This window comes from Oryctolagus cuniculus, chromosome 7 (assembly GCF_964237555.1).
Source record: "Oryctolagus cuniculus chromosome 7, mOryCun1.1, whole genome shotgun sequence".
Taxonomy (NCBI): domain Eukaryota; kingdom Metazoa; phylum Chordata; class Mammalia; order Lagomorpha; family Leporidae; genus Oryctolagus; species Oryctolagus cuniculus.
Window position 1 is genome coordinate 33054146 of NC_091438.1, and position 21764 is coordinate 33075909.

The window sequence follows — 21764 nt, forward strand, 5'->3', positions numbered from 1 at the left end:
TTGGGTGTGGGCTTCCTCAGCACTTAGATCTTTCCAACAACGTTTCTAGGCTTTGTGCCGCCCCAACCTGCTGAGCTTGAAGAAGCTGGTGGAGGGACCAAGCTGTGAAATGGCCAACATTTATTTATTTTACTAGTAGGCTTCAGTCTCTAAGATAGTTACATAGTGTTGAGCTGGGGGCAAGAGAGAAAGCTGGGCAGAGGGGAGGCTGTGGGAACATCAGACGGTGGTCTCTGGTAGCTAAATCAGCTGAGGGAACCCACTATGCACTGAGTTAGCCCTGGCTTGAAAAATCCTCCTGGTGACTTCCACCCTGTGGCTGGCCTCGTCCTCGATCTCCTCCTCGCTTGACTTGCGGCGGGCATTCTGGTATAGCACAGCACACACACCTGTGAGCCACGCGGCCACGGTGCCCGCTGAGAAGATGCAAAAGCCGATGAGCAGCATGAAGATGTAGTCTTTGCGATCCAGGTGTGTGATGCACATGTAGCGGAGTGGGTTCCCTACCTGGGTGATGGGCCATCCCAACAGCTCCGTGGGCTCCATGCACGTGGCATTTTGACCATCTATAAATAAAAACACAGCAGGCATGGGGCTGAAACAGTGGCTCTTTCAGGGTCCTGAGGCCAAAGGGAGCCTGCAGGCGCTGCCTGGGACCCTCCCTGCTCAACGTGTGGTGGGTGGGCCAGCAGCAGTGGTTGCATCAGCTGGACCTTGTTAGAGATGCTGAATCTCAGGCCCTACCCTGGACCCCCTGAACTGGAATCTGCATGTTAGCAAGCTTCCTGGGAGATGTGGTGGCACACTGCCCTGTGAGGACTTTGCCTGTACTGCATCCCTTGCCCTCCAGATTGACTGTGCTGCGTTTGGTAGGTGAGAATGGGCTTGTTTCTTAAGGGTCCCCAAGGATGGAGAGACCACAACAAGGGCCAGGAGGTAGGAAACTTGAGCCAGATTTCCCTGGAGTGTAGACACTTCCCAGATCTCCACGAGTGTTCACCATCTACCTCCCCTCTTTCTCCCTTTTGCCCCCACCTCTCCCCTTCACTTTGTCCTTTTCTCTTCAACTGTGCCTGAGTCCAGCTAGGGCCCACTAGTGCTACTTAAGAGCATCATAAAACATCTGACTTGACTCTAGGGAGGGATGAGAGTCCCTGGAGATGCCGACTGAGTGTTCTCCCACCGGGAGAAGTCAGGTGGAACTCAGGGGGACAAGATCATAGCAGGGGAAGCAGCTCCACTTCTCAGCAGTGGGGTTGACATTCATGGGTTGCTCACACAGTGTATGTGAGTCTTCAGCCATTTTTAGTAGCTGGCTCAGTTCCCTGGCTAATTCTCTGAGCACCTCCCCACCACCAGTCCCAGGGACTTCGGTCCACAGCAGAAGAAAAAGTGTGCTCTGAAGCTAGATAGACCTGGGTTCCAATCTAGACTCTGTCACTTGCTAATTTTGCAAACTTTGGCAGGATACCTAGTCATCTCTCTGAGTCCCATTTCCATATCTTACAAAATGCAAAGAATGATATCTGTGCTCAGGATGGAGTAGGGGATCAATGGACACAGGTTGAGAAGGTATGCTACTAGGTCTGGTGCACAGAATCTCTGGAGCTTTATCCTTAGCCCTGTGTTTTACTAACTCCTCTGATATGCCATCCTGGTGCCTCTGGGGGGTACCCAGGCAAATATACTTGGCATGCTTTAGATAAGTGAGCTCAGACTCAGGGCTGAGATGTGGGCTTGTTATAACCATGATTAAGATTCTGGCTGGCTCCACGGCTCAATAGGCTAATCCTCCACCTAGCGGCGCCGGCACACCGGGTTCTAGTCCCAGTCGGGGCACCGGATTCTCTCCCGGTTTCCCCTCTTCCAGGCCAGCTCTCTGCTGTGGCCAGGGAGTGCAGTGGAGGATGGCCCAAGTGCTTGGGCCCTGCACCCCATGGCAGACCAGGAGAAGCACCTGGCTCCTGCCATCAGATCAGCATGGTGCGCCGGCCACAGCGCGCCGGCCGTGGCGGCCACTGGAGGGTGAACCAACGGCAAAAGGAAGACCTTTCTCTCTGTCTCTCTCTCTCACTGTCCATTCTGCCTGTTAAAAAAATGATTCTAATAGCAGCTATATTTACTAAACTCTTACTACACGCTGAGTGACAAAAGTTATCCCATTTAAATATATATTTTTTAATTTATTTATTTTAAGAGGCACACACACACACGGGGGTGGGAGAGAGAGAGAGAGCGATGTCTCATGTCCACTGCTTAACTCCCCAAATGTGTGCAATAGCCATGACTGGAACAGGGCTGAAGCCAGGAACTGGGAACAGAAACTCAGTCTACCATGTAGGTGTTAGGGACCCAAATACTTGAGCCATCACTTGTTGCCTCTCAGTGTTTGCATTAGCAGGAAGCTGGGATTGGGAACCAGAGCCAGGACTTGAACCTATGCACTTGGATGTGGGATGCAGGTATAACAACATTTAAATGCTAGGACAAACACCTGGCCTTCATTTAATTCTTTTATTTTTTGAAGCATCATTTAATTGCATTTTATGAACTTTTTTGGAGTTACTTATATATTTTTTAAAAATTTATTTATTTGGAAGTCAGAGTCACAGAGGGACAGAAGGAGAAGTCTTCTGTTTACTGGCTTACTCTCCAAATGACTGCAACAGCCAGGGCTGAGCCAGATTGAAGCCAGGAGCCATGAGCTTCATCTGGGTCTCCCATGTAGGTGACAGGGGACCAAATACTTGGGCTGGCTTTCTGCTGCTTTTCCCAGGCCATTAGCAGGGAGCTGAATCAGAAGTGGAGCAGCTGGGGACTTGAACCACTACCCATATGGGATGCTGGCAGTGGCTTTACCCACATTCTACAACATTGACACCCTTAAATGTTTTTTTTTTTTTTAATATTTACTTATTTGAAAGGGAGAGTGACAGAGAAAGTGGGGGAGAGATTGAGAGATAGAAAGAGAGAGGGAGAGAGAGAGAGGAAGAGAGAGAAAGAAAGTGAAAGAATCCTCCATGCTTTGGTTCATTTTACAAATGCCAGGGAGGGCTGAGCTAGATCGAAGCCAGGAGCCAGGAGCTTCATCTGGATCTCCCATATGGGTGGCAGTAACCCAACTTGGGGCATCACCTGCTACTTCACAGGTGCATTAGCAGGGAGCTGGATGGGAGGTGGAGATGGGACTCCATCCAGACACTCTTATGTGGAGTGTATGCTCCCGTCATCCTCCCCACCCCCACCAAGCTGAAAATTAACCTGCTGAACAACACTCACTCCATCATTTACTTTTTAAAACAATTGTGGTGGCCATAATATTATCCTTGTTTTTACAAATAAGTAAACTGATTCTCAGGAGGTTTTGTGGTTGAAGGTTCTGCAGGATTTAGGCAGGAAATAAGAGACAGAGAAAACCAGGACTGAGTTGTCTAAATTTGTTTTGCAGAAGTGGGAGATGCAACAGACGCTACTGTGGACAGAAGCTCCCTGTAAACTTCAGGGCTGTACCTGTCTATGTGAAAGCATCAATATCCATGGTGACTAAGGAAGTCACGGAAATCAGGTTCAGTTATGGAAGTCCTAATGGGAACCAGAAGCAGAAGAATTAGAGAGAAGAGTACAGGAGTGAGCTGAAAAGGAGGCAGTTGAGTGTAGGTGGCTGGAAAGAGCAGAGTCCATTTCACCTGGACACCATGAGCTGCACCTGCATCTCATCCATGCACCTGCAGGGAAGCTACTCAGCTACACTGAACAAAATGACCTGAAGTTTGCAGTGCTGTTGAGGACTTGTTCTTGCAGGAGGTAGACATGGAAGGAACAGCCAGTGCAGAGACCATGTCACACTCACTTTGTGCAGCAACTACAGAGGAGAGGACAGGAAGAGGCCCTTCTCTGGACTCAGTCCCCCTGCCCTGTGCGAGAGCTCTCAAGTAGAGGAAGCGGTTGAGCATGGGATAGGACAGGAGCACAGTTATGCCCGTAGACCTCCTGCCAATCTGCCTGGCTTGAGGACCTCTGGGTCAGGGAAGGCTCCTGGGAACTGTCCAGGAATTCTATTAGGAGAGGGCTTGGGTCACCTGGCTAAACTGCTAGATATGCAGGAACACACAAAGAAAGACATACCTGTGAGAGGCAAGAGGCAAACGTGGGATTCAAGGGCCAGGGCTGGGTCTAGGGTGCGTTTTTTTTTTTTTTTTTTAATCTCATTCTACATTTAAAAAGATTGGGCTTTTAAATTGGGGCTGGGGAGGCAGAGATGAGACTAAACACTGAAAACACGTTTTCCCATTTTGGAGCATTAGCTTTGAAAGGAGCAATTAGGCAGTGATTTTAATGCATTGTGAGGCTGCTGTTAAGTGAGGGATGTGGGTGGCTCTGTTGGGAGGGAGACCTGGGTTTATTCTGCTGCTGCCACCATCTGTCTCCCTTTCCCTACTGTCACTGCCAAAATTGGGGGTCTCCTCTCTCTGTCTCCCTGTCTCCATCATTTCCATGTTTCTCACTGCTGGCTCATGTCTCACACTCCTGCCACATTACCTCCTTCAGGTATAGATCTTCCCGATACACTTTAGCTTAAACTTCTGTGTGGGCTTCAGAATAATATCCAGACCACCTGGCCTGGCCTGCAGAGACCCCGAGGCTCTGCCCCCTTCTCCCTTTCCCATTTTATTCTCAGCACCCCCAGCAGCCCACCTTTGCTTCAGACAAACCAAACAACATATTTTCTGGGCTTGAGCCCTACCCTTGCCCTCATCTCTAGCTAACTTTGTTATGTGGCTTTTTTCTTTTTTTTTTTCTTTGCACCAAATACCCATTTCTCCAGTTTTTGCAGGATCAAGTTCTTCCCATCCTTCAAGATCTAGCCCACTCCAAAGAGACCTTCCCAACCACCTCATCTGCTAGCTTAGAGGACATGTTGATTGTTACCACACCTGAACTCATCCACAGCATTTCTTGTATCATTCTTAATGTGTCTGGAAAGGCAGCAAATAATGGCCCAAGTACTTTAGCTCCTGTCACCCATGTGGGAGATGGGAAGGGAGTTCTTGGCTCCTGGCTTCAGTCTGGCCCAGACCTGGCTGTTGCAGCCTTCAGGAGAGTAAACCAGCAGACAGAAGACCCTTCTCTCTCTGTTGCTTTGCCTTTCAAATAAATGAATAAATCATAAGAAAATGGAAAATAGAATCAAAAGATGTTTATTTTGGGGACAATAATTTTGAAATCCATGCATAGTTTTTTTTTTACATAGTATGCATTTTTCATGAACTTTTTGAGGACACATCATCTGCAGATTTCAGAATGGTTTTTTGTATCAAAATAAACTTACCTTTTACTTCTGTGTTCCCTGAACCTTTTTTTCAAGTGCCCTCCCAGAAGGAACTGCTTTTTTTCTTGGTCTGCACAATGGATCACAGTTCTTCCCAGGTGTCTGCTGCGGGTTCCTAGGGCCTTGATGCCCTGGAGGAGCCCGGTCTTGTGTGCAGGCTGCCCTGAGTCTCCAGAGAGCCCGTGCTCAGGAACCATCTGGGCTGACTGGGGGTGGGGAGGTTCCAGGCAATGCAGAGTGAGAGGATGGACTCAGAAGACCCCTCCCAAACTCAGGCCAATGTTTGAATTAATATTAATGGTTGCAGGATTAGGGGTGGAGACTTAATTCAATTATGGTGTCTGACAGGTGGGTCTGGAGGAAGGTGCTTAGGTCACTGGGGGTGTGAACTTGGAGGGTATGGTTCTCACAAGGAGTTGATTATCTGTGCTCAAGTTTGGCCTAGCTGTTCTGTCTCTCCTTCCTGACTGGCCATGTGATAGTCCTCCACATTTGCCATGACCAGCTTCCACCTGATACCAGACTATGGAGCTGCCTAATCCTGAACTGTACCCTCCAAATGTAAGCTGAAATAAACCTCCTTTGTTTCCTCCAGGAAAGAGTAAATGAAGTAATAAAAGAATACTAATACAGATGACTAACACATGCTAGAACTCAGGGAATGTTTGTGGAATGAATTAAATCTTAATTTTTTTTACCACCCTATGGGGTTGCTGTCATACTGACATGATGCTCTGCTGGAAAAAAGGAACCCGGCAGGTTCCATGTGAGAGCACGCCACAGCAGGTGATACTGATTGCCGCCTGCCCTGTTGGAGTCTGAGAAGGGTTCAGTGACCTGGGGTGGGGGGGTGGTTCCTGAGGAGGCAGGAATAGGTGGTCTCTGAATCAAATGGAGAGGAAAGCCTTGAACTAGAAGGAGCACCTCCTTTGTCCTCCATGACTTTAAAGAAGGAAACAACGGGAAGAGCGTGGGAATGGAGGTGCTGTAGGTATGACATCAATGGTGATTATGATTACCCCCCAGTTAGGGCTCGAGAGCCCCTTGCGAGGAGAGGCCCTTTCTGTTCACTTGGCATCCTTGTGTCTGGCACACAGGATTTGCTAAGTAATTGTCTGTTGAACGCATACCTGGGAGAATGGGTAGATTATTGGTCTCCAAAAGCACATCTTGATCTCTTGTGTCTTTGATCTGTTGTTTAGGACAAGTTCCCTGGTGGGATTTGGAGAGATCACTATTATAATCTGCTGTCCTGTGGGTGGCCCAGGGGAGATGATTCCCTAGAAGAGAACCCAGACTGGGAGGTGTAGCAGCCTGGCAGCTGTGATGCCAGCTGGCCGGCCGGGTGCCCTTCTCAGAGCCTCATTCATGGTCCTGCAAACATTTCTAGTCCTAGTACTGACTTCTGCCTTAGCCTACCTCATCATTCAGCTCTCTTCTCGTGATCCCAGAAGTCAGAGTTCTGTCTGACCAAATCCAGCCTTCTACCTGTTTTTGTAAATAAAGTTTTATTGGAATGCTGTCATTCTTGCCCTTTTACTATTTTCTAAACTGTTTTTGTATCAATGACAAAGTTGAATGCTTGCAGTGGAGGTCCACAAAGCCTATAATATTTATTATTGACCTTTTATAGAAGTTATGTGCTGACTAATGGTCCAAACTGTCCACATCATCTTGAAACTCTAAATATTTTTGGTGATTTGAGCTGTGCAAAGTACAGTCTTGTCTAATACTCACCATTTTCTCCCTTTGGATTGAGTCCATAGTTCAGTAAGGGTTAAATGTGATTCATAGACTCAGGGAACACTGTGAAGGGGCTCTGGAGTTTAGCAATTTCCATCTGATTATTTCTGTGCATTGCAGCCATTTAGGTTATAGGATTGGGCTTTGCTGTAACTGGGTGCATGTGGGTATGATTTACAAGCAGAGAGTCACCTTTTCCCCGTAACACCTTCTCAGGTACTTGCCAGGAGATGAATTCTTCTGTCTCACCAATAAACTAAGACTAAGTGTAACGTTTTCTGGGAAAGTTGTGGATGACTTAGTCCTTTCCCAGGGGTAAGCCTCTGCTGCCATCTTTCTTAGTTAGGCTGTGATGGGGTCAGGAGATGTTACCAGAGTATTCTTGGAAGTAAAGGTAAACTCTAGCTTCTTCTCTATTTGTCCCACAACTAGACCTGCTTAATAACCATCCAACTGCTCAGAGAAATCCAGATAGTATACAGTTGTTCTCAAGGTTAACTAGAAACTTAGAAAATCTCAGCAGCTGAAGGGCGCCACCATTTATCTGATGACCAGGTAGAAACACTCAAGTCTTGTCTGCTTCCTCTCTTATGTGCCATGTTCAAATCATAAGAAAATTCTGTTAGTCCTACCTTCAAAATATGTCCTGACTTTTTGTCTTGAATCATCATCTGAACCACTAGCCATATCCCAACCACTATCCGCCCTTTCCTGAGCTGTGCTGGACTCCTAACTCATGTCCTTCCTTTCCTCTACACGCTCTTCTCCATTTAGTTGTGGGGAGAAGCTGTACATCATAGATGATGCTATTTCCCTGCTCCAAACACTTCCTTCCCATCACTTTTAGAATAACACTAAAAGCCTCTTCACGACCTGTTTTTCTGTTATGATCTGGTCTCTGATATTTTTTTTTTTTTGACAGGCAGAGTGGACAGTGAGAGAGAGAGACAGAGAGAAAGGTCTTCCTTTTGCCGTTGGTTCACCCTCCAATGGCCGCCGCGGCTGGCGCACTGCAGCCGGCGCACCGCGCTGATCCGATGGCAGGAGCCAGGAGCCAGGTGCTTTTCCTGGTCTCCCATGGGGTGCAGGGCCCAAGCACCTGGGCCATCCTCCACTGCACTCCCGGGCCACAGCAGAGGGCTGGCCTGGAAGAGGGGCAACCGGGACAGAATCCAGCGCCCCGACCGGGACTAGAACCTGGTGTGCCGGCGCCGCTAGGCGGAGGATTAGCCTATTGAGCCGCGGCGCTGGCCCTGGTCTCTGATATTTTCTTTCTCAATTCTTTCCCTTTTTCCTGTCCTCCATGCAAGCCATATTCATAGTCTAATCAGTCAACATCTTTCCACCCCATGGCTTTTATACGTGCTCTTCCCTCTGTCTATAAAGACCTTCTCTCTATCATGCCACGCTTCTATGACTTGCCCCTTACTTTATTCAGTTTGATGCTCAAATTTTGGGCACATGCCTCCCCTTTATTTTCCTCTATAGCACTTATCATTATGTTATTTATTATCTTCCTCTGCCATTAGAATGTACATTCCATGATAGCATGTCTGTTTCTAGTCACAGTGATATGCCCGGCGTCTGCTCCAGTCCATGGCACCTAGTAGGTGCTCAGTTATACCAGTCAATGAATGCCTGAAGGTGCCAGGTTGGGCTTCTCAACTCTCTGTGAATGTGAAACAGGGTTAATAATGCCAAATGTTGTGACCAAACATCTTTTTTAAAATAAAATAATTTATTTATTTTAAAGTTTTAGTTTTTAACAGATTCAGTGTGATTTGTAGATACAGTTCTAAGAACATAATGTTATTTCTTTTCTCCTTCCCTTCTACCTTCCCCCATGGCCAAAGCATCTTGACTATTGGAAGAAAACACATTGACAATGACAGGGGTTATCTAACATGACTTTAATCCTAGTCCTAAGTATTTTTTCACTGGATGTGTCAGATCTATTAGCTATTCCTTCATTTGGTGCTATGGGTTGAGAAGGGTTTGTCCTTTCTGAAATTCATGTTGAAATTTAATTCCCATTATGAGATAGTAAAAGGAAGGACCAAGTGGAACTCTCAAGAGGTGATTTAGGGCTCTGCCCTCATGAATGGATTAACCCATTTATTCTATCAATACATTTATGGATCAGTGGGTCAATGGATTATCCTGAAAGTGGATCTACTATAAAAATCACATGTGATGCCCTGTGCTATCTTGGGGCTCTGCCAGCAAGGAGGCCATTAATAGTTGTGGTCCCTGGACTTTAGACCAAAACGGAAAGCCAAAACAGAACTTTTTTCTTTATGACTCATCAAGTCTGCAATATTGTGTTACTAGCAACAGAAAGCGGACTGAGACATCTGAGTGAGAGGAAGGCTAAGGTATCACCATGTGATCAAGTTATCCTTGCATACGGACCACGCATCAGGTTAGATGGTTTTTACATTATGTTGTCATGTTGAGTTTTAATGCCCCTGCTCCAAGAGCTTGGCTGCTCTTGAGGTGGATCAGAAAGGCATCATGTGCTTAGCCTGTTTCTGTAAACCACACTGCTCTACACCTTCTCTGCATCCCATGTAGCATTCAGAATTGTTACCAGGCAACCAGGTTCCAACCAGGCTCTTCACTTTCTTGAAGAATTGTAACAACAATGTAGCTAGCCTTAGTCAAACATGTACCAGTGTAATTCTAAAGTTTTCATGTGGGTTATTTCATTTAGCTATCACTACTCCAGGAAACGAGCTCTGTTTTATCTTCATCTTACAGATGAGGAACCTGGGTTTCATGGAGACTGGGAAACTCCATAGTCAAGTAGTTGGAAGTGATAGAGGCAGGATTAAAAACCAGTTTGGATCTGTGGGCCATCTTAGTTCTGCCTGATCAACTAGAATGTGAGCATCTGAAGAACAAAAGAATCTTTTATAGTAACCCAACTGGGTTGGTCTTACAGAAAGCATGTGAAACTCATGTGCCTTATAAGCATACTCTTTGTCTTTTCTCTTATTAAAAGTAAAATAGAGGCTCTCAGGGTGGGTCCCTCAATTGCATTTGCCATACATTGTCACACTTGTTCCCAATTGTGCTTAACCCCATTTCCATCTCTGCAGTCCTGGAGGACAGAAAAGGTGCCTGCCCCCATTCCCTGCCTACCCTTTCCATTTGGAAGCCTTTGGGGCTATCCTTCCCCCTTTACGTCTTTTTTTTTTTTTTTTTCACTGCACCAACCCTTTCTCATCATCAGATGAACATTAACACAGATCCCCTTTCTCTGGCAAAATACGCTCATGCTTTTTGTTCCTTGTCCAATTGTCATTCTATTTCCTCGGTCCACAGTCATGTTTCTTAGAACAGCTGACATTGTTTCTCTTTTTTTGTTCAGCCCATAACCTGTTGCTGTCTGGTGTCTATTCCCACCACACCACCAGAACTGCCCACAATATTAGGGGCTTCTGGGTAGCCAAATCTGATGGACAGTTTTCAATTCCCCGTCTGACTTGCTCCCACGTGTTGGGATTTTTTGGCTTCCATGTACCTTTTCTGATTTCCTACCTTTGGCTGTTCCTTCCCAGTGCTGTGCATAGGTTACCCCTCCTTACCTGGTCCCATAATAATATATTGGCTTTCTCTAAAGCTTCTGTCCTTGGCCCCTGTTGTCCCCTCATTCTAAACTCTCTTCCCTGGCCTCATCTTCTGATTGGTTTTAATGATCACCAGTGAACCAAAAGAGATACGATCCCCAAACACATATTTTATGTCTTGTTCTCTATTCTGAATTTCAGACCAGAACATTCAAATTCCTGTTAACTAACAAGGAACTCCCCTCTGATCAAACTGAAGATGGGGCTCCATTTTTGTCCCCTCTTTAAGAATGTCTGTCTCACTGAAGTCCCCATGGTTGTCTAAGCCAAGGTCTTGGGAACTATCTTTGATTTTCCCCTTTCCTTTATTTTTCATCTCTCTCACTCATTTAGTGAAAATTTATTGAGTGTATTCTGTGTCAGGCCTTGTGCTAGTTTCTAAAGATTCAGACTTACTCTCATAGAGCATCCAGCCTATGTGGGAAGACAGAATTTAAGTGAATATAATTTATTAGTTACTTAGAATTGTGTGAGAAGTTATGATGGGAGTACAAGGAACCATGAGAAGATATAGTTCAGGCCCAAGTCCTGAGGTTTCCACCTTCTAAGTGATTCCTTCTGACTTGTTTACACCTCTCCATTCTCACTGCTGCTGTGGGCTTGCCTGGTTGCCTAGAGGAGGATCTTTCCTGTCACAACCTCCAGGTTTGTCTGTCTACCAGAGCATCTAAGGAAACATGGCTTATTCCTCAGAAAATTTTCAAAAACCCTTAAGGAGGCCAATGCTGTGGCACAGCAGGTTAAAGCCCTGACCTGAAACGCTGGCATCCCACATGGGCAACAGTTCAAGTCCCGGCTGCTCCACTTCCCATCCAGCTCTTTGCTATGGCCTGGGAAGCAGTAGAAGATGGCCCAAGTGCTTGGGCCCCTGCTCCCATATGGCAGACCCAGAGGAAGCTCCTGGCTTTGGATTGGCCCAGCCCCAGCTGTTGTGGCCAACTGGGGAGTGAACCAGTGGATGGAAGACCTCTCTCTCTCTCTGCCTTTCCTTCTCTCTCTGTGTAACTCACTTTCAGATACATAAATAAATCTTTAAAAAAAAATCAAACCCTTAAGGCTGGACCCCTGTCCCTCTTCACTGGGTTATTTCAAGGTTGGGGCGCACTTCACCTCTAGAAAGGAGGAAGTCAAGGTTGCTCCTTTGGTTAGCTTTGCTCTTCAGCTTCTCAGAGGCCTGTGTGACACTGGGACAGCTGATGGGTCATGAGTAAGGACCTGGTGCTACAGAGCTTGAAGGAACCTGAGATCACCGACTCTCAGGGATCTCAGCTATGCTGAATTAGGGAGTGTGCTAGGGTCACCTAGGGCTTCTTCCTAAACTGTTCCTGCTACTCCCATTGTGCTCTGGATTTCTAGATGGCTGAGGGATCACTGACTTAGATGTACCCCTTTCTGCCTCCTGTTGCCCCTAGAAGGCTGCTCTTACAACTTTCTGCAGGAGGGAGCTACAGGCCAGGGAGTTTGTTACAAGGTAGGAGAGCCAGCCTGGCAGAGCAGCCTTGGAATTATCTGATGCCCAGCTTTTTTTTTTTTTTTTTTTTTTTTGGCCTTTGGTCTGTATTTCAATTTCCCTGATGGAGGAGATGGGTAAGTGTTAATAGTGGAATAGTGCAAGGGCCTGAATTCATTCTGGCAATCTAAGCTTTGGCACAGTTGTGGATGACTTTGTACTTGGTGGGTTGAAATGGGGCCATTATCCTATTATAGCAGTCTTGAATACAGGATGAAATAGCCTCAGAATGAAACTAAGATGTTCTCTCTCAAAATGCCCTCAAAATGACTTGGACCTGCGGCAGCACATGACCCAGCCCATCTGCTCCCTGCACATGTCCCTGGGTGGCTTTGTCTACCCACCTCTGGGGCACCTGGTCCAGGCTCAGTGAGGACTGCCTAAGGACTATAATTTAACAGCTGACGCAGAGGGACCCTTTGTCCTCAAACTGCGACTCCTACTCTTCGCAGCCTGTTACTTGCTGAGCTCTCACTGTTTCTTGTTGTTCTTTGTCAAATTGCCATTGCTCTTAGAGGGAGACATTTCAAAACATTATTAGCCATTACCATCTAATTGCAAATCAATTTAGCCACCAATTGGAGCAGTTGCTAAGTCTAGACATTGACATAGTGTTTCTGAAAAGTGACCCAAGAATCACCTGCAGGTCATGGCATCTCAAATCTCAGAACATGGGGTCTCAGATTCTTGCGCTTATCAGAGTTTGAAGACCACTGTCTGAGCAGGTCACGTATGGAAAGAAGGTCTGAGGCTCAGAGTCCATTGGGGGATAGAGGCCTTGTTCTAGTGGAGTTGAATGTGCTTAAGACAGGAGGATGTTTTAGAGTTGAATGAACTATGGTGTGCTTGACAGCATGGAAATACCATGGCATTGGAGAACAACATTGAACTTGGGCATAAGGCCATCTCTGTGCTAGGCTTGGCTCAGTACTCCCTTAACTGTGAGGCAAATGGATTCTCAAGTTCCAGCTTAAGTATCTTAAGTTAAAAGGCTTCCCAAACCAGTGAAGTATCCACTAAAATTAAAATTTTTGGATCCTCAGTTGGTTTAGCCAAGTTTCAAGAGCTCAATAGTAGAGCTGATGCTGTGGCATATCAGGTAAAGATGCTTCCTGAGGAATTAACATTCTGTATGGGTGCTGGTTCATGTCCCAGCTGCTCTACTTCCCATCCAGGTTCCTACTAAGGCTCCTGGGAAAGCAGCAGAGGATGGCCCAAGTGCTTGGGCCCCTGCACCCATGTGGGAGACCCAGAGGAAGCTCCTGGCTCCTGGCTTCATTTCACCATTTGGGGAGTGAATCAGCAGATGGAAGACTTTCTCTCTGAAACTCTGCCTTTCAAATGAATAAATACAACTAAAAAAAAAAAAAAAGAGCTCAATAGCATGCTCAATAGCAGCAACCTGTAGCCAGCTGCTGCTGTCCTGGGCAGCACATATAACCACCATTTCCAGGCTGCAGAAACTTCTGTTGAACAGCACTGGACCAGACTTTGAGAGTGAGGGAAAGAGGGTGTCAGAAGGCCAGGTTTCTGTGTCCAGGAGTTTAGTGTTGAGTACATTTTTGAGAGCATTCTGAGAAACATTCAACCCTGACCCACAAGGGCACATAGAATATCTTGGGAAGAACTTGACTGCCACTCTTCCCTTCACATAGCATTAATGACTGGAAAATTACAGTTCCCACCAGGAATCAGTCCTCCTACCTGCTGGAGGAAATGGAATGTGTGGGCCTGTTTTATCCTGTATAGTGCACCCGGGCACCTGTACTTCACTACACACCTCCATTTCTGCTGTAATTTTTGTTTGGGAAGTGAATATGTGAACTCTGAGGACTGAATACGTTTCAAAACATCTGAAAAGTGTGCCTTTGGGGGGTTTCCTTTGCTCCAGATCTTTGATAGTAGCACTAATTCCCTCACCAATTTGAGGATGCTTCCATCTTCTTGTTCAATAGAGCCTTATGATGAAATAAGGGGAATGAAGCACTCAACTTCTTCTACCATATAAGGGACATCCTCAGCCAAACACGACATAATGGAAGGCCATGCTATCACCTTGCTGTCTTTTAAGATTTCTCCATTTCCTTCCTGTAGCTTAACTTCCTTTTTTTTTAAGATTTATTTATTTATTTGAAAGTCAGAGTTACACAGAGAGATAAGGAGAGGCAGAGAGAGAGAGAGAGCGAGAAAGAGAGAGAGAGCGAGAAAGAGAGAGAGAGAGAGAGAGAGAGGTCTTCTGTCCGCTGGTTCACTCCCCAATTGACCAGAGCTGTGCCAATCCGAAGCCAGGAGCCAGGAAGTTCTTCCAGGTCTCCCATGTGGATGCAGGAGCCCAAGGACTTGGGCCATCTTCTACTGCTTTCCCAGGCCACAGCAGAGAGCTGGATTGGAAGAAGAGCAGCTGGGAATAGAACTGGTGCCCATATGGGATGCCAGCGTTTCAGGCTTTAACCTGCTGTGCCACAGTGCCAGCCCCAGATTTAACTTCCTGCATGGTTCTTCATTGTTGCAGAATTAATCCTGGATAAATGAATTTACCCAAAATTCACTCCTCCCTCTGATATGACAGCTGATCTAAAGGCTAAGGGGCATTTACGTTATTCTTCCCAGGAGCTTATGTTTTTTTTTTTTTTTTTTTTTTTTTGCAAGGCCCTTTTCAAGATCATAACACCTTCTGGGGCCCAAAGGGGTGAATCTCTAAAGGCTAATTTCAGCTCAATGATAAGCAGTGGATGGGAAGATATTGGGGCAAAGTTATTGCTTGGCACTCTTAGCTCAAAAAAATCACACCATGGTGGTGACTCTTTTCCCTCAAGGCCATATTTGCCCCAAGCTATACTGACTTTCTCCCTCATCCTTAGAAAGCTGTTTGCACATCCACACCTGCCTCTGGAAGTGGGACAGGTCTCCAGGTAGAGCATCAGTTTCAGATTCAGGCAGCTCAGGAACAACCACCTTGCTAATGCTGGTCCAGCCCTGAATCTCATGGCTTAGGCTGAGGCCAAGAATTGACTTGGGCTTCTAGTTTGCTTGGTTCTCCAGCATCTTTTTATGAACCCTGTGTTCATAAACTAATACTAAACTTCCTCCAGGAGTCCCCTTGTCTCACTTTCTCAGGGATTACCATCCTAGGACTTGCTGTCCATCTTCCCACACCCAATCTATATCTCTTCAGTTATGTCTCTTAGGATACACTTTCCCCTAATACCACACGTGTGGAGAATTTCTGAAGTCCCTCGCTTTTCTGGGTTGTGTACATGTTTGCTACTATTTTCTTGATCTCTTATTTTTTTATATATATACCAACCATTTGCTTATTGAATGGTATGGTATGTCAAACTTAATGCTAACAGCAGTTCATAAGTATTTTTATTTCATCCTTATGACAGCTCTAAGGAAGTTGGTTCTATCATTATCTCTCTTTTACAGATGAGGAAATTCAAGTTCAGAGAGGCTAAGTAAACTCAACAGATATTCTATAAATTGTAAGTGGCATGGCCAGGATTATAACTCAAGTCTACTTCACTCCAGAAATTGAGCTCTTCACACTGGGTCCTGCTGCCGGCACAGTGTCTGTCCTTTGTCACCTGTAGCTGAGGCTGTCCCACAACAGGCACACAAAGGCCTCTTTTATCCTGTCTTGTTGAGTCTGCTATGCCTGAATGGACAAGGGATACATGTGGTATAGATAACCCAGAGTCACGTGAGTCTCCATACTCAGGCCCAGAATTCTTACTTAGCTTCATGAGCACGTGCTTGGCACATAATAGGCACTCAATTACTATTTAAATGGACGAACAGGTGAATTGAGTGGTATCGTGGACTTCCCTTACTTAACCAAGCCTTGCTTGTCAAAAGAGATATATATGGATTCCATTGTCACACTGCTCTTCAGGTTCCACGAATACTTGAAGGCCCCTCATAAAGCACCACACATAAAATCTCCCAATGCAAAGCTTTGCTATCTTTGTAAATCTAAAATGAACCTATTTGTAAGTTGGGTCATGCTTTATGAAAAGCTAGATCACTCTCAGCTTATTTCATAGAAATTCTCCCTATTTCCTGAAATGTGGGCACTTGGGGAGAAATGTGTGGGCTCGTACTAGAACAAGTCAAAGATTCTCATGTTGATAGCACATGCAGTATAAAACAGTGAACTTAAGGTTGAGATTTCATCAAGAGTGCTTGTCAATAGCAAAGATATTTCCACTTAGCAGGGACCATGAATCATCATGCGAGATTCAAATAAAATAAATATCTTTGCTTATATTGAGATTTGGTTAAAGGACAAGAGAAGGATTAGGTGAATATTACAGTGTGTGTTCAACTTTATGTGTAAGTAGGTGTGTTTGTGTACATTTATGTGTGTACATATGGTGTGTGCATGCAATATGTGGGCAGGTATGTGTGTGCAGATGGTATGTATATGCAAGTATTTCTTCGTATTTGTTCATATGTATGTGTATGTATGTGTGTTTGTGTGCATGTTTGTGATTATATGTGTGTATGAGAAGGGTAAACCAGGCTGAGTAGGGCCAAATGAGAGCAAACACTGAGATCAGATTCATCCTTTTGTTTGTGTGGATTTGGGTGAAACCTGGATTTTCAAGGGAAGTGCAGGTATACCAAAATGAATTTGTGATGGTTAGTGCTTATTAACCAATGAAAATGAACTTGGGTGAAGTCCGAGTGGTAGCAAGATAGGGGATAAAGCTGAGGCTCAGATATTGTGGTCATATGCTTATAGCATGACTTATATTTATAACTAAAATGATTTCTAGGATAATAGTTACCATGTGATGTGATGATTTAAGAGAAAGTATAGTTTCACAGAAAGACCTGGATTTGAAATCAAATAATTTTCTTGCCTTTTACCACCTATGTGATTTTTAGGAAAGTCAAACTCTTTTTTTCATCCAAAGATAGGGTTAAAAATACTAATCCTGGCCTCTTCCACCAGTTGAGGGCACACCATTTAAGAACTGGTATAATACTGAAAAGAAAATGAGATACCCTCAGTGAAAAAATACTCCCCAGACCTGGCATTGTGGCACAACAGGTTAAGCTGCCACCTGCAATGCTGGATCTCATATAGGCACTGGTTTGAGCTGTTCCACTTCCAATCCAGCTCCCTGCTAATGGCCTGGGAGAGCAGCGGAGGATGGCCCAAGTGCTTGGGACCCTGTACCCACATGGGAGCCCCAAAAGAAGCTTCTGGCTCATGGCTTCAGCCTGGCCCAGCCCTGGCTGTTGTTGCCATTTGGGGAGTGAACCAGCAGATGAAGATCTCTCCCTGTCTCTCTCTCTCTGTCTTTTGTATGAATAAATACATAAATATTAAAAAAAAAGAAAGAATACTCCCCAGGTGCAAAGCTCTGTACAAATTAGATTGTTCTTATGTCTGACTTAGGGCTAGAAAACAATAGTAACGTGGAACAATGAGACCATATTTCTGCATGAAGTATTCCCCGGGCTACCAAACAGCAGAGGGATGAGCAGAGTAACAGTTGTGGGTGCCTGTGTGGGATGCCCCTGGCCAGTACATGAGAACTCTGTCTACCTCAAAAGACAGACTTAATTTCTGAGGAGCTTGTGGTCTTGTCCAAATAGATGCTTCCTTTAGATGTCCTTGGAAACATGTGGTGAAATAGACTTGGTTTATGATCCTATCCACTTATGCATTGTACTAAAGAGTGAAGAAATGCAAAGTAGGCAACCCGAAAATTCAAAAAGACACACCTGTACAAGCAGAAATGTGATTATGAGAGAATAGGTCGGGGGCAAAGTGGTTGGCTTAAGGGCTGGGGTACAGGCCAGGCAAGTTCACTCTGCTCAGTGAAGGAGGAGGTCGCCCTGGTACCTGACGAACTTTGGGAAGATGTGTGTATGTGTAATTAGGGGGGCGAGAGAATGTGAGGTCCTTCCACAGGCCAGTTACATGAACACTGATGGCGGAGTCCCGTTCAGGAACCACATTTATTACATGGGAGTGAATAATTTGAACCCTTCTGTAGGGAACTTTCTAGAAACTCTCACAGCACCAGTTATGGAGAAAAGTAGAAGACATCTCTGGCTCCCAGAAATGGGAGCCAGACAGGCAGGGAAACCCATCCAGGATGACTGCTCTTGTCTCCTTTTGTGATTAGGACTGTTAAGAGGATGTCTGAGGGCCAGTGTTGTGGCACAGTGGGTTAAGCCACTGTCTGTGTCACTAGCATCCCATGTGGGCACCAGTTCTAGTCCCAGCTGCCCCACTTCCGATCCAGCTCCCTGCTAATGAACCTGGGAAGGCAAGGCTGCAGAAGATGGCCCAAGTACTTGGGCCCCTGCCACCCAATTGGGAGGCACGAGTGCTCCAGGTCTGGCACATCCCCAGTCATTGCGGCCATTCGGGGAGTGAACCAGCAGATGGATTCTCTCTCTCTCTCTCTCTCTCTCTCTCTCACTTTACCTTCCAAATAAAATAAACGAATTTTAAATAAAAGAAGATGTCTGACAAAGCTAGTTCCTTTTGATTTATTATAATCACTCAAAAGGGATGGTTTGCTGGTGGGAGGGTGGTTATGGGGGGAAAACCGCTATAATCCAAAAGTTGTACTTTTGAAACATATTTATTAAATAAAAGTTTGAAAAAAAATTGTGTGGGAGCAGGGCAAGGTACTAACTAAGAGTACAAAATTTAAGGAGGCTCTTATCCTCAATGTGCTCATTCTCAGGGCATAAATTCTGTGCACCTCCTTAAATTTTGCATCCCTGAGTCTTGTTTGCATCACCTAGCCTAGCTCTGCTGAAAGATCTAAGAGGGGCACCCTGGGAGGCCCAGCGGGCACATTTTCACTCCCAGTCACCACCCTGTTCCCTCTCTCTCAGTTTCCCTTGAGGTCTGTCACTTTGGCAGGAATATTCTTAGGATATTGTCACGTGGGTGGGACTTCAGGGGGGAAGCTTCGCAGGATGACCCTGCAGCTGGTTCTGTGAAAGCATGCACCCAAGGAAGGGCGGGAAGACAGGCTTTAGAAGGGTGTGCTTTTCTCTGCAAAGTCCATGTGTGCTGGATTCTAGCAGTGGCACTCATAGTTACCATTTCTCTGCAGCTCTGATTTTCCCGGGTGAAAGAGCTTTTGTGGACAGGGAGAACTGGAGGGGAAAGGATGGGACAGAGACGTCCCCAAGAAGAGGAGGGAATGAGGCACAGAGACGATGGCACTGGGGCCATGGCCAGGGGGTGGGGGATCTGCATGGAGTGACAGCAGCTAGACTGGGAATCTCCCAGTAAGACCTGAGAATCTGCTGCCACCCAGGGAGCAAGCTGTGTACCCGTTCACTGATTTGTGCCCTTCTTTCCTTCCTGGTGAGGTCAGCACGGACAGAACAAAAGGCTTTTTCTTCTCCCACGCCTCTCCCCTCTCATTGTCCAGATGGCTCCCAGGCCCCTCCTCCCATCTCATTTGAACTTCCCCTTCTATACTTATAATCCCACTGGATCCTGCACTGTTTGTATGCGACTGAAGTTACTTTTAGATCCTGGAAGAATGTAGTCACTGAATTAAGCAGACTACAACAGTTTACCAAAGGAACATCGAGTCCTTGTCTTGTTCCTTGTCCTTGTCCTTGTTCCTTTGCAGCTATAGGATCCTATCATATCTGTACACATCACTTTATTTGAAAGACAGCTCTGTGTGTTAGGTAATGTTACTGTCCCCATTTGTGGATCAGGAAACTGAGGCTCAGAGAAGTGGTGACCTCCTCAAGAGCAGCCGAGTTTAGGACCCGAACTCAGCTCTTTGGATTCCTATCTTACAGAGCCTATGGCATCCCAGTCAGCGACAACGTGGACCCCCGGGGCAGTAGGGAAGCGTGTGCATTCTGTCTAACCCGGGCTTTTCTCCCATCCTGCCTGTCTTTTGACTTATACCTCTTTGGGAGCCAGTTCCTCTATCCATCACTTCCTCTTCCCCATGCCCGGGCAAGCCCTCACCTGGGTAGTCCAGATGGGACACGATCAAGAAGATGGCGAAGTCCAAGAAGGAGCAGTTGCACTTCCAGGGGTTCCCACTCAGATACAGGGTCTGTAGGACCGTGAGGTGGTGGAAGGCAGCTCTGTCCAAGGTCTTCAAGCCAGTGTTCCTGAGGTCCAGATACCGCAGAGAGCTGGTGTTGGCAAAGGTGTACTTGTCCAGCGATAACAGGTGAGGGTTATTGGCAATGTTCAGCTGTACGAGGTTGCTGAGCACCGAGAAGCTGAACGGGGAGATGGAGGTTAGGTTGTTGGAGCTGAGGTCAAGGTAGATGAGTCTGAAGACCCCGATGAAGGTGTAGTCCATCAGCTCTCGGATCCGGTTGTTCCGACAGTCCAAGTACACAAGGTCACTGAGAAGTCCCAGATGCATGGCTGGCAGACTAGTGATGCTGTTCTCATTGAGGAATAGGCGCCGGGTGTTCAGGGGTATGTCGGGAGGGTATTCCGTTAATTGCTTCCCTGTGCAGATCACCTCTTGAGCTTGACACTGGCAATTATTTGGACACTTTGACCCTGACACCAGCCCCATTCCAAAGGAGAAGAGTAACCACCAGGGGCTGGGACCTGAAGCAAGGGACATAGTAAGAAGCCAGGACTAGCCTCCTTGCACCTTCCTGCGGGCGCTGTCCCTCTGAGCTGAAGTCTGCCGAGGGTGGGGCAGGGCAGGGGAGGGGCGCTGGAAAGAACAGTAACACTCTAGCTTTGTGCAAAGCAATTTTCCATTACAGGAGAACTGAACAGAAGTTGAAACGCGAGGCCCAATGCCCCGGCGGCCGGCTCGGTGGCTCTGCTGTGCCGCTCGGGAGCTCCCAGGCTGCTGCTGGACACCTGCCCACTTGGCCGCTCTGAAAGGTCTCACCCTTGCCCTGCGCTTGCCGTGAAGGGGAGCCAGGGGAGAGCCACATGACAATGAGGTTGCCAGTCGGCTCCATTGTGATGTCAGCGGCCTCAGGAGCAGCTTGGCTGAGGCAGAGACTGCTCACCTCTGCTTCTGGGTGCTGTGGGGGTGTTAGGTGTGTTTCGGTAAGTGGGCTGTCCCCTGGCAGGGGGCCTCGTGCGTAGGGGCCTGCATGTGTGCACAGGGGGGGACACGTGTGGGGTTTATTATGCATGGTAATGCTTGCCTCATGGAAGTGTAGGAGAGGATCAGGCTGGTCTGGCCACAGGGGGATCGGTGGGAAGTCCCCAGCCCTATGCCCTGCCCTTGGCTGATAGGCAGTGACTTGCTTAAGGCCAGTCCTCAGAGTGGGTTTTTTCTTGAGTAATTGAATTTAGATGAGGGCCTTTTATTGTTGTTTTTTTTTTTTTCTCTTTTGGTGTTATCAGGAGATGGGAAAGGGAGTGCATCCTTTCAAACTGAATAAACTCAAGTGGATTTGTGTCTAGTTAGCTCACTCTTGATTCTGTTTATTTGCTCAGTATTACTTGGATAGCAAAGGGTGGGATCCTTGAGATTTAATTCCTAGGTTGGATATATCCCTGTCTTCATTTGGAAGACACACAAAGGGTCTTTAAATTTTGTGGAAAATG

The 21764-nt window shown here is 46.4% G+C and overlaps 1 protein-coding gene across 1 annotated transcript; it reads right to left on the reverse strand.

The window, feature by feature from the left end:
• Nucleotides 1–105: 105 nt before the first annotated feature.
• Nucleotides 106–21050, reverse strand: LRRC52 (leucine rich repeat containing 52). The gene is made up of 2 exons (XM_002715857.5): nucleotides 20193–21050; nucleotides 106–566 (listed from the first exon to the last, which is right to left on the reverse strand). The coding sequence occupies exons 1-2, from the start codon at nucleotides 20812–20814 to the stop codon at nucleotides 241–243; spliced, it is 948 nt and encodes a 315-aa protein (XP_002715903.1). The 5' UTR covers nucleotides 20815–21050; the 3' UTR covers nucleotides 106–240.
• Nucleotides 21051–21764: the final 714 nt, after the last annotated feature.

Bases quoted from the DNA above. Each gene is read 5' to 3' on its own strand.
- LRRC52 (XM_002715857.5), bottom strand. From the start codon at position 20,814: ATGTCCCTTGCTTCAGGTCCCAGCCCCTGGTGGTTACTCTTCTCCTTT. The intron at 567-20,192 runs GTGAGGGCTTGC...TTTTATTTATAG, and splicing joins GTCCCATCTGGACTACCCAG to ATGGTCAAAATGCCACGTGC.